Here is a 15,321-nt window from a genome sequence, read left to right as displayed (position 1 = left end):
TGTTGCATAGGTACACACATGCCATGGTGGTTTGCTGTCTCCATCCCCCCATCACCTATTATCAGGCATTTCTCCTAATGTTATCCCTCCCCAACCTCCCCATCCCCAGCTGTCCCTCCCCTATCCCCCATCCCCCATCAGACCCCAGCATGTGACATTCCCCTCCCTGTGCCCATGTGTTCTCATTGTTCAACACCTGCCTATGAGTGAGAACATGCAGTGTTTCATTTTCTGTTCTTGTGTTAGTTTGCTGAGGATGATGGTTAACATATTCATCCATGTCCCTACAAAGGACACGAACTCATCCTTTTTTATGGCTGCATAGTATTCCATGGTGTATGTGTGCCACATTTTTGTCCAATCTATCACTGATGGTCATTTGGGTTGGTTCCAGGTCTTTGTTATTGTAAACAGTGCCACAGTGAACATACGTGTGCATGTGTCTTTATAAAAGAATGATTTATAATCCTTTGGGTATATACCCAGTAATGGGATTGCTGGGTCAAATGGAATTTCTATTTCTGGATCCTTGAGGAATCACCACACTTTTTTTTTTTTTTTTTTACAGGGATGTTATTATGGACTGAATTTGTATTCCCTAAAAGTTCATGTGTTGAAGCCCTAACCGCTAATATGGTGGTTTGGCGATAGAGGCTTTGGGAGTGATTAGGTTTAGATGAGATCTTGAGAACAGGGCCTTCATGATGACATTAGTGTCCTTACTAGAAAATACACCAGAGGGCTTCTCTCGCTGCCACGTGAGGACCCAACTAGGAGGCAGCCATCTAGAAGAGAGGAAGAGAAAACTTCCCAGAACCTGGCCGTCCTGTCACCCAGATTTCTAACTTTCAGTCTTCTAACTTTCAGGCTTCAGAATTTTATTTCTAACTGTGAGAAATAAACAGTTAGAAATAAAATTCTGTTGTTTAAGCTACCCAGTCCATGATATTTTGTTATGAGAGCCTGAGCAGACTAATTCAGACATTATTTTATGTGATTAACACAGGTTAATTAACAATGTAGCAAATTAATAATGATATGATATTAACTGATCTATAAAGCTAAATCAGATTTTGCCAGTTGTTCTAATAATATCTTCCTAACAAAAGAAATATCATCATACAAAGCATTCAGCTCCTGTGTCTCTTTTGTTTTCTTTAATAGGGATTAGTCCCTTAGTCTTTTACTATGCTTAAAGACATTGATAATTTTGAAGAGCATAAGCCAGCTATTTTGTAGAATATTCCTCAATATGAGTCTTTGGTTTTTTCCCCCCATGATTAGATTTAGATTATTTATTTTTCCCAAGAATACAACAGGTGTGATGTGTTACTCTCAGTGCATCACACCAGGAGGTATGTGGTGTTTCTCCACTACTGGTGATGTTAATTTTACTCACTTAATTCAGATGGATATGCTGGTTTTCTCCACCAAAGAGGTGCTATTTCTGTCTTTTGTAATTGTGTGGAGACATTTTGAAACTATGTAATACCCTGTTATACCTCAACTTTGACTCCTTTAGCATATATTGATGATTGTTGCCTGAAACAATTTCTTACTATGAATTTCACCAAATAGTCATTTTTAAAAATTCTATTCCTCTTTGTATATTTATTAGCTGGCTTTCTGGAGCTTTTCCGTTTTGTTTCTCTGATCTTAATGTCTCTATTTTTTGACTACATTTCTTTCCTTGGCTGACAGCTGAGCAGTTCTTATCAACTTTTGGGTTCTCATCAACCATTTAAATACATATAGGAATTTCTTATGGTAGGACTTCTTACACATGGTGAATTTTCACTTTTGATTTTACTTTAATAGAAATTCTTCTTGAATATTTTCTTGCCAAAATGTCTTGCCTAATATTTATTAAATTTTTATAAGATGCAGTTTTCACCAACGTTTACTGCTTTAGTACTCAAAATAATCATGTGAAGATGGATTTAATTATATTTGACTGAGAAAAATGGCAGCAGCTTAGAGAAGTTATGTGACTTGATAGATACAATCTAGAATCCAGGTCTTCTAGCTGCTAGCTCCTCCTTTTCTACTAGTCTCATACTACTTTCTCTACTTTCACTAAGATATATTTTTTTTTAAATAAATTTTTCAAGCACATTGTATCTCTGTGCAGTCCTTTTGAAGAAACTCAATATCTCTTGTAATGCAAGACTTTGTGTAAGCTTTATCTAGTTATTTTTGTATTTGAAGAGAAAATCAAGGACATCATCCTGGCCTCTTTTTACATTTTGCTTAGGAATTTAGTAAACATGTTAGACTGTCTCTCCTCTTAGTAGAACCTTCTTCTCTTCATTTGAAGGTTCTTTTATGAGTCTCATTTCTATATAAAATTGTAATATTTTATGAACTTTCATTAATCCCTTATCAGATGATTAACTGTCACAGAGTGAAATAGAAATAACATGTCACATCCTAATACGTCATATCTTGAGTAGACAGTAGTAGCTGGTAATGTTTTAATATTTTCTGTATAAAAAAAATAGCATGTAATCATCATCTACATCCTCATTAGAAAATACCTCATTCATTTCTGTTTGCTTTTAAACATATTCCTCTTGTTTGAATTTCTTATGGATGAAGAAGCCTGAGGTTTAAAGAAGGATATTAAGTTGCCCGAAGTCATACACACAAGATCTGACCTATTTCTTTCTTTTCTTCCTACTTTTCTAAATGATTATGCCCATGTCAGGTTTCTTTACCTTTAGGAAATTTTTCCTGATTGCCTTACCTTGAGAGATTACTGTCTGGTACAACTTTTTATATTATAATTGTTATACCATTTTGACTTAGTTTGTTCTTTATATTGCTGTTGTTCAATTTGGTTATAACCTAACCAAAATAGATTATAAGTACTTCACAACCAGGGACCATGACCTCATCTCCTTTATTTCTTACATTTGAAATATAGTTTGTGAATAATTGGTGGTGAGGGTGATTAAATATGAACATTGGGAAACCTCAGATCAAAGTAATAGACTAATTTGTAGAAATAAAATTATAAACCTATGCAAATCAGGGTAAGTTTATAGATGGTTTGTGGAATGCAGAAGCCGTACAAGTGCTTTAACATACAGAAACTTAATATAATACTAGCTGCAAGGAAATACATACTACTTCCAGAAATTATTACTTTAATTTTCAAAGTTAACATATCCTTGTCTTTTTTTTTTTTTTTTTTTTATGAGACAAGGTCTTGCTTTGTTACCAGGCTGGAGCGCATGGCTCACTGCAGCCTCGACCTCCGTGGCTCAAATGATCTTCCCACCTCAGCTTCTTAGTAGCTGGAACTACAGACATGCAGGCACCACCATGCCCAGCTAATTTTTGTTTTTTGTTGTAGAGATTGGGTTTCACCATGATGCCCAGGTTGGTCTTGAAATTCTGAACTCAGGAGATCCTCTTGCTCTGGTCTCCCAAAGTGCTGGGATTACAGGTGTGAGGCACCGTGTCCAGATGTCCTTCTCATTCTTTCATTTTTTCCTCTACTTGTGATCATGCTACATATTAGACTCGTACAGAAGAGGAGTTTATTCTTATTTTTAATTTTTGAAAAGCATTTGAAGTAAATTGAATCTTACATTATGTAGAGAAGTTAGCCTTGTGCAAAATACTTTAATATTTCAGCTGATTTCTGGTATGGTTCAGGGCACCTAGAAGATATTTTGTGCCATGAAAAAATGCTGAAGAATTTACTGAATACAGACTAATGTAGGTCTTTATTTATTTTCTGGATAAGGTAAAATATAGAACCATAGAATGCTTTTGAGTGATATGTGTGAGTGAGAAAGTAGAATTTTATGGTTCTGATTTTTAAAAAATTGATACATAATATTTTAGATGTTTACTGGGTATCTGTGATATTTGTTACATGTGTGGATTGCGTGATGATCAAACGAGGGTAGTTAAGTTGTCTATCACTTTGCGTATTTATCATTTCTTTATGTTGGGAACAATTTAAGTCCTCTCTTCCAGCCACTTTGAAATATACGTTGTTGTTAGCAATAGTTTCTATGCTCTCCTTTGACAACAGAGTATACCTATTTTCTAATCTATGTTTGTACCTGTTAAGCTACTGCTCTTCCTCGCCCACCCCTACCAACCTACCCTTCCTAGCCTCTAGTATCTATTATTCTACTTTATGTGACAGAATATTTTTAGCTTTCACATATAAGAACATGCAATATTTGTCTTTCTATGCCTGATTTATTTCACTTAAAATAACGATCCCCCAGTTCCATTCATGTTCCTGCAAATGACATGATATCATTCATTTTATACCCTAATTATTTTATTATTACATTGCATATACCACATTTTCTTTATCCATTCATCTATTGATGAACACTTAGGTTGATTCCACATTTTGGCTATTGTGAGTAGTGCTGTCAATATCTCTTCAATATACTTTTTTCCTTTCCTTTGAATAGATATCCAGTAGTGAGATTGTTGATTGTATGGTTGTTCTATTTTTAGTTTTACATTCAAGTTTATTATTGATATGTGTGGTTTTATTCCTGCCATATTGTTATTTTCTGGTGGTTTTATATATTCGTTTGTCCTTTCTTTTTCTTTCATTGTTTGTCATTGTGGTTTGGTGGTTTTCTGTGGTTGTACCATGAGCCCTTTCTCTTTCTCATTTGTGTGCTTGCCTTATCATTGAGTTTTGTATTTTCATAATGATACATGTCATTCTTTTCCTTTCAGGTTTAGAGTTCCCTTGATCACATCTTGTAGGGCTGGTCTACTGGTGATGAATTCCTTCAGACTTATATGGAAAATACTTTATTTTTCCTTAATTTATGAAGGATATTATTTTCTGGATATATTAATAGTGAGTGTCCTTGACTGGCAGGTTTTTTTCTTTTCAGCATTTTGAACTTACGTTCCATTCATTCCATTCCTGGTCTGTAAGGTTTCTACTTAGAAATATGCTGTTAGTCTAATGGGGGTTTCTTTATAGGTGACTAGTCACTTTTCTCTTGTTGTTCAGGATTCTTTTCTTGTCTTTGACTTTAGACATTTTGGCTATAATATTCCATGGGAAATATGTTTTGTATTGCATCTACTTAGGGATTACTGGTCCCTTGCATCTGAATGTCTAAGTCTCTTGCTAGACTTTGGAAGTTTTTCATTTATTATTTCATTAAATAGTTTTTTGAACTCTTATATTCTCTTCCTTTGAGGATACAGATGATTAGTATATTTGGTCATTTTATGGTGTCCCATAGATCACAAAAGTTTTTGTTTGTTCTTTTTTCTTATTTTTGCCTGACCGAGTTATTTCAAAAGACCTATCTTGAAATTCTGACATCCTGTTTTTATGCTTGGTCTAGTCTATTGTTGATGCTTTCAAATATATTTTGTAGGTCAGGCCTGATGGCTAATGCCTGCAACCCCAGCACTTTAGGAGGCCGAGGCAGGCCGATAGTTGAGGCCAGGACTTCAAGACCAGCCTGGCCAACATGGTGAAACCCTGTCTCTACTAAAAATAGTTACTTGGGAGGCTGAGGCAGGAGAATTGCTTGAACCCAGGAGGCAGAGGTTGCAGTGAGCCAAGATTACACCATTGCACTCCAGCCTGGGCAACAAGAGTGAAACTCTGTCTATCTCAAAGAAAAAAAAAAATAGGTGGATCTGGTGGCACATGCCTGTAATCCCAGCTACTCTGGATGATGAAGCAGGAGAAGCACTTGAACCCAAGAGGTGGAGGTTGCAGTGAGTGAAGATCATGCCACTGCAGTCCAGCGTGGGTGGCAGAGTGAGACCCTGCCTCAAAAAAAAAACAAAAAATCAAAAACCAAACAAAAAAAACAAAATCAAATGTATTTTGTAGTTCAGTCAATTAATTCATCTCCAGAATTTCTATTTGGTCTCTTTTTGTGATACATATCTCCTTGGCGAATGTTTCGTTCATGTCCTGCAGTGTTTTTCTGATTTCTTTATATTGTTTTTCAGAATTGTCTTATATCTCACTGAGTGTCTTTAGAATCAATAATTTGAATTCTTTTTCTGGGATTTCATGACTTTATTTTTGATTGGGATCTGTTTTGGGAGAATTATTTTGTTCCTTTGGAGGTGTCATATTTCCTTGCTTTTCATTTTTCCTGTGTCCTTACATTGATGTCCAAACATTTGGTATGTCAGTTGTTTCTTCCAGTTTTTTGAATTTGCTTTTGTATGGGAGGACTTTTTCCTGAAGATGCATCTCTGTTACTGGTTGGGTAGGGCACTTTGGCCTTTTTCTGGGGGCATGCAGTGGTATAGTCTCTGTGATTTTTTTTTTTTTTTGTAAACAGCATCAGTGGTATCTGAGATTTGTTCATTGCCTTAGTGTGCAATTATTAGTGGAGGCTGTGTTCCAGTTTTGCTGAGGACTGGACACTAGGTAGTCTAGTCTTTGGGTCCCAGTGGTGGCAGTGGTGAGCTGACCAATGCCTGTCCTTGGGCTCCACAGTGGTGTGTGCTGGCAGCAATGTTAGCTGGTCCTGGTGAACTGATTCATGGGCCTCTAGTTGGCTTACTCAGATGCTAGTAGTAGCCATCATGGGCCAGGCAGAGATGGACAAGTTTGCAAACACCTGGGTACCCTGTGTAATCAATGTGGCTTGGGTGATGACTGTGACAGTGGCAGGATGATCCTCTGAGTCTCAAGTAGTGCACACTGTTTTTGGCAGTGGCTGAGATTGTCTAGGTGGGCCAGTCTCCAGGCTTGAAGGTGGTGTGTACAGGTAAATGCCGGCTCTGGTGGTAGTGGCTGTGGAAGCCTCACAATCATGGCACAAGGCAAGGAAGAGCAAGTCATGTCTTACACGGATGGCAGCAGGCAAAAAGAGAGAGCTTGTGCAGAGGAGCTCTTGTTTTTAAAAAATCATCACATTTTAAAAAGAAGAGGCCCAACCTTCTTTCCCTTTGGGGGAGTGTTCAGGTGCCAGTAGTGGTGGACTGGGCTGGGCAGTCTTCTGGCCCTCAAACTATGTGCTCTGGCATGGGAAGAGGAGGGGCAGAGTTGGGCCTGTCTTGTTTGCCTCAGGCTCCCTGACGGTGTAAACAAGTGTTGACTGTGGTAGGCAGGGGCAGAGTGGTCCCCTGGCCACTGGTGGGGTGCTTGGGTTGTGGAAGTAGTATCTGTACTTCTGCCCTGCTACTTGGAGCTGGGGACAATGCTGCTGTCTGTGATGGTACCCTAGCTGGCAGGTGGGGAGCATGTACACCACTTGTACCTCAGCCTCAATGCTGCTAGGCTTCAGGACAGTGCACAGTCTATTGGGGGAAGGGTTCTAGAATGGCATCTCATTTGTGCTGCAGTCCTAAAGAGTCAGTCATGTGTCTGCCCTTGATATGGTTTGGCTGTGTCCCCACCCAAATCTCATCTTGAATTCCCATGTGTTGTGGCAGGGGCCTGGTGGGAGGCAATTGTATTATGGGGACAAGTCTTTCCTGTGCTGTTTTCTTGTAATAGTGAGTAAGTCTTATGAGATCTGATAATTTTAAAAGAAGAGTTCCCCTGCACAAGCTCTCTCTTTTTGCCTCCTGCCATCCATGTAAGACGTGACTTGCACTTCCTTGCCTTCTGCCATGATTGTGAGGCTTCCACAGCTACATGAAACTGTAAGTCCAATTAAACCTCTTTTATAAATTGCGCATTCTTGGGTATGTCTTTATCAGCCGTGTAAAAATGGACTAATACAGCCCTACATCCAGTAGCTTGTGATAGCTTATTGCTAAGTCCTAGGGGCAGTAACCTGTGCTTCTCTTGTACTTCAGCCTTGCTGCTGCTGGGCTCCAGGACAGCTCACAGTCTGTAGGGGAGGGAGTTCTGCAGTGGTGCCTTGCCGTAGCTACTTAGGTCTCAGGGAACGTGAGAGATCCAGGGCAAGCTTTCTCTCTTGGGAAGTGCTGTGGTACAATCTCCCAGCAGCTCCTTATGTTAGTTTCAGAGCCCACGAGGGATGAGGGGCTCTTTAGTGGTCTGGGATTGCAGGGGTCTATGGTGATAATGTGGACAGCTGAGAGTCTCTCACTTACTCTTTCTCTATATTGAGAAGTATCTTTTGGGTACCAATCCTCGCTGAACAGGCCATCTTGCTTCCTTCTCCTTCCTTGCTTTAGATGTTGCCTGTCAATTTTCTTTTGAATTCCAGTATTCTCTCTTGGCTGATCTTTTCAATGTATGATTATCTACTCACTCTTTTGGTTTTTCTTAGTGGAGGAAGGGAATACAAAATGCCCCTAATCAACTCTCTTGAAGGTGCAAGCTGATTGTCTCTGGTTCTTATTTTCTTTTCTGTCAGTATAACAGAAATTATAGTACTTAAAAGTTGATTTTTGAAAATTGATTCCTTTAAGTACTGAGTAAAGCCCCAAAACTTTAATTGTTTTGTACTTCCTTTTTCAGATCATTCTCATCTTGGCTGCTACCGACCCAAGGATTATAAGGTGTGTGGAATGAATTGTAGAATAATAATTATTCTGGCTTTCAGACAACAACATGAGTATATTTCATATATGTATTTCAGGTAGGGATTATCAAATTCACTTAGTAAAAAATGTAAAAACAATGATAGTTATATAATGTCATTTGGTTACTTTGTCAAGCAATACATTTAATGTCTTTCTAAAATTATTTTGTGGCGTTTGGTTATTCATTTGCATTAATTAATATGTTAGTGTATGTTTATGTGTGTGCATGAGGGAGAGAAAACTGTTGTTATATTCAGTAATACCTTAGATGCTATATTTCCAAATTTCAGTCATTCACAGAGCACCCTCATAATTTTTGTAGTATTTGCATATATTTTATGCTCTTTTCCTTAAATTCACTTTCTTTCTGTTTACTCACCATGATAAATGAAAATCCAGTATCACATGCTTTACATGTATGGTAGCCTTAAAAATAAAACAATGTTTCTAAATTTTGGCTAGATACTGTTTTGCTAAAGGCTCTGAAATGTGCTCTCCATTTATTAAAATGAGAATCAATGATAGAGAGGTATAAGAGACATGCCAGTAGATAAAACTGAGAATTTTTATATTCAAAGGGAGTTGAAAGGATAATACATTTTTTCTGGTGATTCGGTATTATTTCATGTATGTTCATATGCCATGTAAAATAATCTGTATATCTTCTCAAATCGTTTTGGGTACCATATTATTTCCCATATCACCTGTAGTCCATGTCCTACATTTTGAGAAGAACTGTCTTACAGCTTATCTTTTCTGTCCCTAAGTGAAAGCATCTTGATGATAAGTGTTATTATATGTGGGAAAACAAAACAAAAGAAAAACCAAAGCTTTTCTTCATTGTTTATTAAACTGTTTTGTGCTACTGGTACTGAATACCATAATACTTTGTCATACTTTTAACTATGATAAAAGAAATACAGGACAGTTACATAATGAGTCAAAGCACTGTTTAGGGACACAAATCTACCAGTGTCAGAATCATCTATGTGAAACTTTATAAAAATTTATTCTAAGCGTAGTAAATTGAAATTGCTGAGAATGGAGACTGGAATTTTCTATTTTTACCAAGTTTCTGGATGATTCTTATGCATCTCTTTTGCCACCTATCTAAAGATTCATAATTGAGAGCCACTAGTGTAGACTATAAATATAGCACTTATATAGATAGGGCTGTCCCTGTATAGCAGGAGTCCTCAACCTCTAGGCCACAGAGGGGTAGTGGTCTGTGGTCTGTTAGGAACTGGGCCACACCACAGGAGGTGAGTGGCACATGAGCGAGCATTATGGCCTGAGCCCACCTCCTGTCAGATCAGTGGCAGCATTAGATTTTCATACGAGTGTGAACCCTATTGTGCTGTGCATATGAGGGATCTATGTTGTGTGCTCCATATGAGAATCTAACTAATGGCTGATGATCTGAAGTAGATCAGTTTCATCTTGAAACCAAACATCTTCCCCCTACCCACCAGTTCATGGAAAAATTGTCTTCCACAAAACCAGTTCCTGCTGCCAAAAAAGTTGGGGATGCTGCTGTATAGTGTTTATATAGAGAGTTGTTTATTTTTTAAGGCTGTCACTAGAGGAGGGTGGACCTGGCATAATTAACCTAGTCCAACCCCACCCTGACATTTAAAATTTATGCATCGTATATATTGGTATTTGTTATACACACACATATACAATATGGAAAGGACCTACTGATCTTGCTTGTTGATAATAATTGGTAGTACCTAGCATATTGTCTGACATATAGTAGTAATTCCTAACATATGTATATTTTGTAAGTGGATTATTAAGAGAAAACAAGTAAACCAAATCTATACAATACAGAATAAAGAGAAAGTACTAATCTTTATCCTAAGGTAGCTGTAAGTTGGCTGGTTCATTTAAAGACAGATGTTAAGAGCCCTCTTTTCCAAATGAATTCCACCAAAAACTGCATTTCAACCACTTTAATTCCTTCCTACTCCCATCTCTGTATTCCTTAATATCAGGGCTTCCCTTGGAGGACAGTTGGTGGGAAGTTCACAGGATTATTTTTGTATTGAAGAGGTAGATTTTCATATAAATATATCTGCAGTATTAAACATGAAAATAAAAAGGGATTATTTTCATGTAGGCACATAGTAGTTAGTTAATAAATAGTCAGGTAATAGAACACTATAGGATTTCTATATGGAAAAGAGCCATGAGGCCAGGAGTGCTCGCAGAACATTTTCTAGAAAAGTGGGACCTTGCATGAGTTCTTTGAATGTATATACTTTGCATAGGCAAGAGAGTTCTTTCCTGAGCTTCTCACCTTTTCTTTTTTCTCCAGCTTTATTAAGGCATAATTGACAAAAATTTTAGATATTTATGGTACAACATGCTGTTTTCATATATGTATACATTGTGGAATGATTAGATTAAGCTACTTAACATATTACTTCACATACTTATTTGTTGTGGTGAGTTTTATTTTCACTGTATTTTTTAAGGCTGTCGTACACATAAAGCATATGATACTGTATTTTCATTTATTATGGTGAGTTTTATTTTCACGGTATTTGTAAGGCTATCATGCATGTATGATACCGGATTTTCATTTATCATGGTGAGTAAATAAACAAAGAGAAAATGAATTTAAGGAAAATAACGTAAAATATATGCAAATACTGCAAAAATTTTGAGAGTGCTCTGTGAACGACTGAAGTTTAGAAATACTACCATGTAAGGTATTACTGAATGTAACAACTGATTTTTTCTCCTAAGACAAATTTGTCTTAGCAGTTTTCAAGTGTATAATATATTATTAATCATGCTGTAAAGTTGAGCTACAGAATTTTTCATCCTGTCTATCTGAAACTTTGTACCCTTTGACCAACATCTCTGCATTCTTCTTATCATACCCTCAACAACCCTCTGGCAACCACCATTCTGTTTTCTGCTTCTGTGAATTTGAATTTTTAGCTTCCACATGTGATATTGTTTGGTTCTGTGCCCCACCTAAATCTCATCTTGAATTGTAATTCCCATGCGTCAAGAGATGGACAATTCCCACTTGTTGAGAGAGAGAGGTGACTGGATCATGGGGTGGTTTTGCCCTTGCTGTTCTCCTGATAGTGAGTTCTCATGAGTTCTGATGGTTTTATAAGCAGTTTTTCCTGCTGTTGCTTGCTCTCTCTTGCCTGCCACCATATAAAACGTGCCTGTTTCCCCTTCTGCCATGATTGTAAGTTTCCTGAGACTTCCCCAACTGTGCGGAACTGTGAGTCAATGAAACCTGTTTTCTTTAAAAATTACCAGCCTTGGGTATGTCTTTATAGCACTGTGGAAACAGACTAATATAACATGTAAGCATGATTATGTGACATTTGTCTTTCTGTGCCTATCAAACTTTATGTCTTCCAGGTTCGTGCATGTTGTTGTATAATAAATGACAAGACTTTCTTCTTTTTAAAGGCTGAATAGTATACCATTGTATGTGTGTGTGCATACTACATTTTCTTTATCCATTTATCTGTTGATGGACAATTAGATTGATTCCATATGAGCTTACCACTTTCTTGAAATCCCTTGTGATATGGTTTGGCTGTGTCGCCATCCAAATCTCAACTTGAATTTTATCTCCCAGATTTCCCACATGTTGTGGGAGGAACCCAGGGGGAGATAATTGAATCATAGGGCCAGTCTTTCCCGTGTTACTCTGGTGACAGTGAATAAGTCTCATGAGATCTGATGTGTTTATCATGGGTTTCCGCTTTTGCTTCTTCCTCATTTTTCTCTTTCCACCACCATGTAAGAAGTACCTTTCGCCTCCCACCATGATTCTGAGGACTCCCATGCCATGTGGGACTATAAGTCCAATTAAACCTCTCTTTCTTCCCAGTCTTGGGTATGTCTTTATCAGCATTGTGAAAACTGACTAATATCCCTGCTAAATACAAATAAAAGCCAGCACAAAATACTCTTCTTTCAATTTATTTCCCTCGAAGTATAAGCTTGAAACCCCTGTGATCTGCCTTTCAAGCTATTGTAGGCTATAGTTTTATTAAATATTTTGCCACTGCATTACAGGCATCTTAAATTTTCTATTTGAAAATAGCTGTTCCCGTATGCCTGCTCCCAACTGATAAGCCAATGCATATATCAATTTCTGTTAAGGCTAGTACATTAAGATAACAATTTGTAAACTCATTGGGCTAATGCTATTTGGTATACCAATAAGCCTCTAACTGTTGGAAGCTTAATATAACAGAAATTTAGTTTTTAATTACATAATTAAATTGAAGATACTTTGATCTGTATATGCTATTTTCTCCATGCAGTGACCCATCTTAAGGCTTTGGCTCACACTGAGGCATTGCTGTCTTTTTCACATGGTGGAAGATGATGGAAAATACAGAGAAGGCATATCTGTTACTTAAAAGCCTGGGCCTGGGATTGACACACCATTATTACCTATATTCTGTTGCCAATAACTAATCACATTCTCTCACCTAGATGCAAAGATTGCTTCTAGCAACAGTTCTACTCTGGAGGAGGGAAAGCTGAATTATGGTGGACAGCCAGCCATTTCTATCACACTTATAATACTCTGTTCCTTTTCCCTCCTAATATCTCTTTTTCCCTTTAAAAAAGATTATGTGGCCGACTATTATGATGGAAATAGAAAATTAGCAAAAAAAGAAATCATCTCTGCCCTCATGGATATTTCATGGTAGTGAAGGAGGAAGAAATGATAACAAAATCGCAAACATTCATATGTACTTGGAACTGTGATAAATATCATGGAGGACATATATAATGCTTTGACATTATATACTAAGATGGGTTGACTGATTGAGGAGAATGGAAAAGATATTTTAAAGATGTTGAGCTTTGAAGATGAATAGGAATTTACTCCGTGAAAGGGAGAGGGAAGAGCATATGCAAAAGAAAAGGGAAAATAGCATTTATTAAGGTTCTGTGGCTAAGCAACTGAAAGATTGGTGTTGCTGGAAGTAAAGACATGAATAGGTACTTGGTATAAATTGAACCTGGAGAAGCAGGTAGGGATTAAATCTTTTAGGCCACATTGGAAATTTTGGTAATTGACCTAAGTACAATGGGAGCAAATGAAATGGTTTTAAACAGCAAGGTGACATGGTTAGAGTTATACTTTGAAAATATTACACTGAATTGCAGTATGGAAAATGAATTGCACTGGGAAAAGAGCTGATGCTGATAGACAAATTAGTAGGCTATTGAATAGTTGAGGTGAGAAATGATAGGTTAGACTGGGGCAGTAGTAATGGAGGGTGATAGTAATAGAGATATTAGACAGATACTTAGAATTCACGTTGGAATAGTAGACCTGAAAAATGGAAAAGATGTGCTGTGTGATGACGTTTGGTCAGCGATGGACCACAAATATAACAGTAGTTTTATAAGATTATATTATCTATTTTTTAATATACTTTTTCTATGTTTAGGTATGTTACACAAATCCTTATCATTTTGTTACAATTGCTTATAGCATTCAGTACAGTAACATGTTGTACAGGTTTATAGCCTACGTACAGTAGGCTATATCATTATAGCCTAGGTGTGTAGTAGAATATACCATCTAGATTTATGTAAGTATACTCTATGATGTTTACATGGTGACAAAATTGCCTAACGATGTATTTCTCAGAAGGTATCCCCATTGTTAAGCAATGCATGACTGTAATGTGTTCTCATAGAGAAAAATTTGATACTGTAAAGATGTTCTCTACCTAGAGTAATTTAAAAATTAACAAGATCCTAATAAAAATATCTCTACTCCTTTTTTTTTTTTTTAATTCCAGGAGCTAGGCAAAAGTAGCCAGGAATACTTTGAAATCAGAGAGTATTGAAAGGAACTTAGCTCTACAATGTTAAGAAAACTTCTTAGATTTCTGACTTTCATAACTCACTGTTTGATGATACCATTTATTGATAAAGGAAAATGTACAAGGACTAGGTTGGAGTTAACAGAATTCTAACTTCTTCTGCAAATACTTGTTTATCTTGTTTAGGCTTTGGAAAGTCTCTGGCAGTGGTTTTCAGCCCAGAGGCTTAAAAATAAACAGACCAGAGCTTAAAAAGCAACCACATGGCACTTGTCCCATTCTGAAGAGAATTTACCTTTAAGAAGTTATTGAACTTTTGTTTCTAGCAGGTCAGATGAGAAGGAAAGTAGGCAGAAGGAAGAATAGAGGTCTGAGGGTGATGGAGGAACATAGCACAGGAGATAAAGAATAGTGAGATAAATGCTGTTTCTTTCAAATTAGGATGTGAAGGCATCTCAAAGGCAAATGGTTTTAACATTTTATACTTTTAATTTGTCTTGGCTAGCAAATCTTTTAAGGAAGCAATTTTTAGAATCTAAGTAATTTTTTTCATAGCATTTAGGAAATATGGACCATTGGATGTGTGGGATTTTGCTTCTTTCTCAAACAAATAGTTTAATTTATATAAAAAAGTCTCCAAAGTTGCCACTGTAAGTCTAAAATATCCTTGGTGAAATCATGCTGTTTAGAAAAATAAGTGTACAATTTAAAATTCTAGTATGAATACATGTAGGAAGCTTGAATATAACTTGGAGGGGGACGTGAACCTAGACTGAAATAAATCCATGAGTTTGGCAGTGTTTATCAAATATATTACTTGTGCACAATTTGTCTTGGGGTCTCATGCTAATAGTTGGTAATTCCGAATTGAAGACTGGATAAATCCACAATTTTAGAAAGATGAAAGATTTGGAGGCAGTTTCTCCCAGAGGAAATTTCTCCCCTGAAGAAAACAAACCAACCAACCAACCTGAGGAACGTTTTCATGATATTTTGATAAGTGACC

The 15,321-nt window shown here is 37.0% G+C and overlaps 1 protein-coding gene across 5 annotated transcripts in view; it reads left to right on the top strand.

Moving 5' to 3' along the window:
• The window catches only part of SPATA6 (spermatogenesis associated 6), a 160,915-nt gene that overhangs the window by 67,831 nt on the left and 77,763 nt on the right, over positions 1 to 15,321 (top strand). For all 5 annotated transcript variants that reach the window (XM_012434815.2, XM_012434814.2, XM_012434817.3 and 2 more), the window contains exon 8: positions 8,414 to 8,454. In XM_012434815.2, the coding sequence (XP_012290238.2) occupies positions 8,414 to 8,454 (41 nt within the window). The remainder of the gene's footprint in view (positions 1 to 8,413; positions 8,455 to 15,321) is intronic.

This window comes from Aotus nancymaae, unplaced genomic scaffold (assembly GCF_030222135.1).
Source record: "Aotus nancymaae isolate 86718 unplaced genomic scaffold, 86718_ANA_hifiasm-v0.15.2.pri h1tg000007l, whole genome shotgun sequence".
In the NCBI taxonomy this organism is placed as follows: domain Eukaryota; kingdom Metazoa; phylum Chordata; class Mammalia; order Primates; family Aotidae; genus Aotus; species Aotus nancymaae.
The sequence above is the reverse complement of the archived record's forward strand: the minus strand, read 5'-3'. Positions and strand labels throughout refer to the sequence as shown.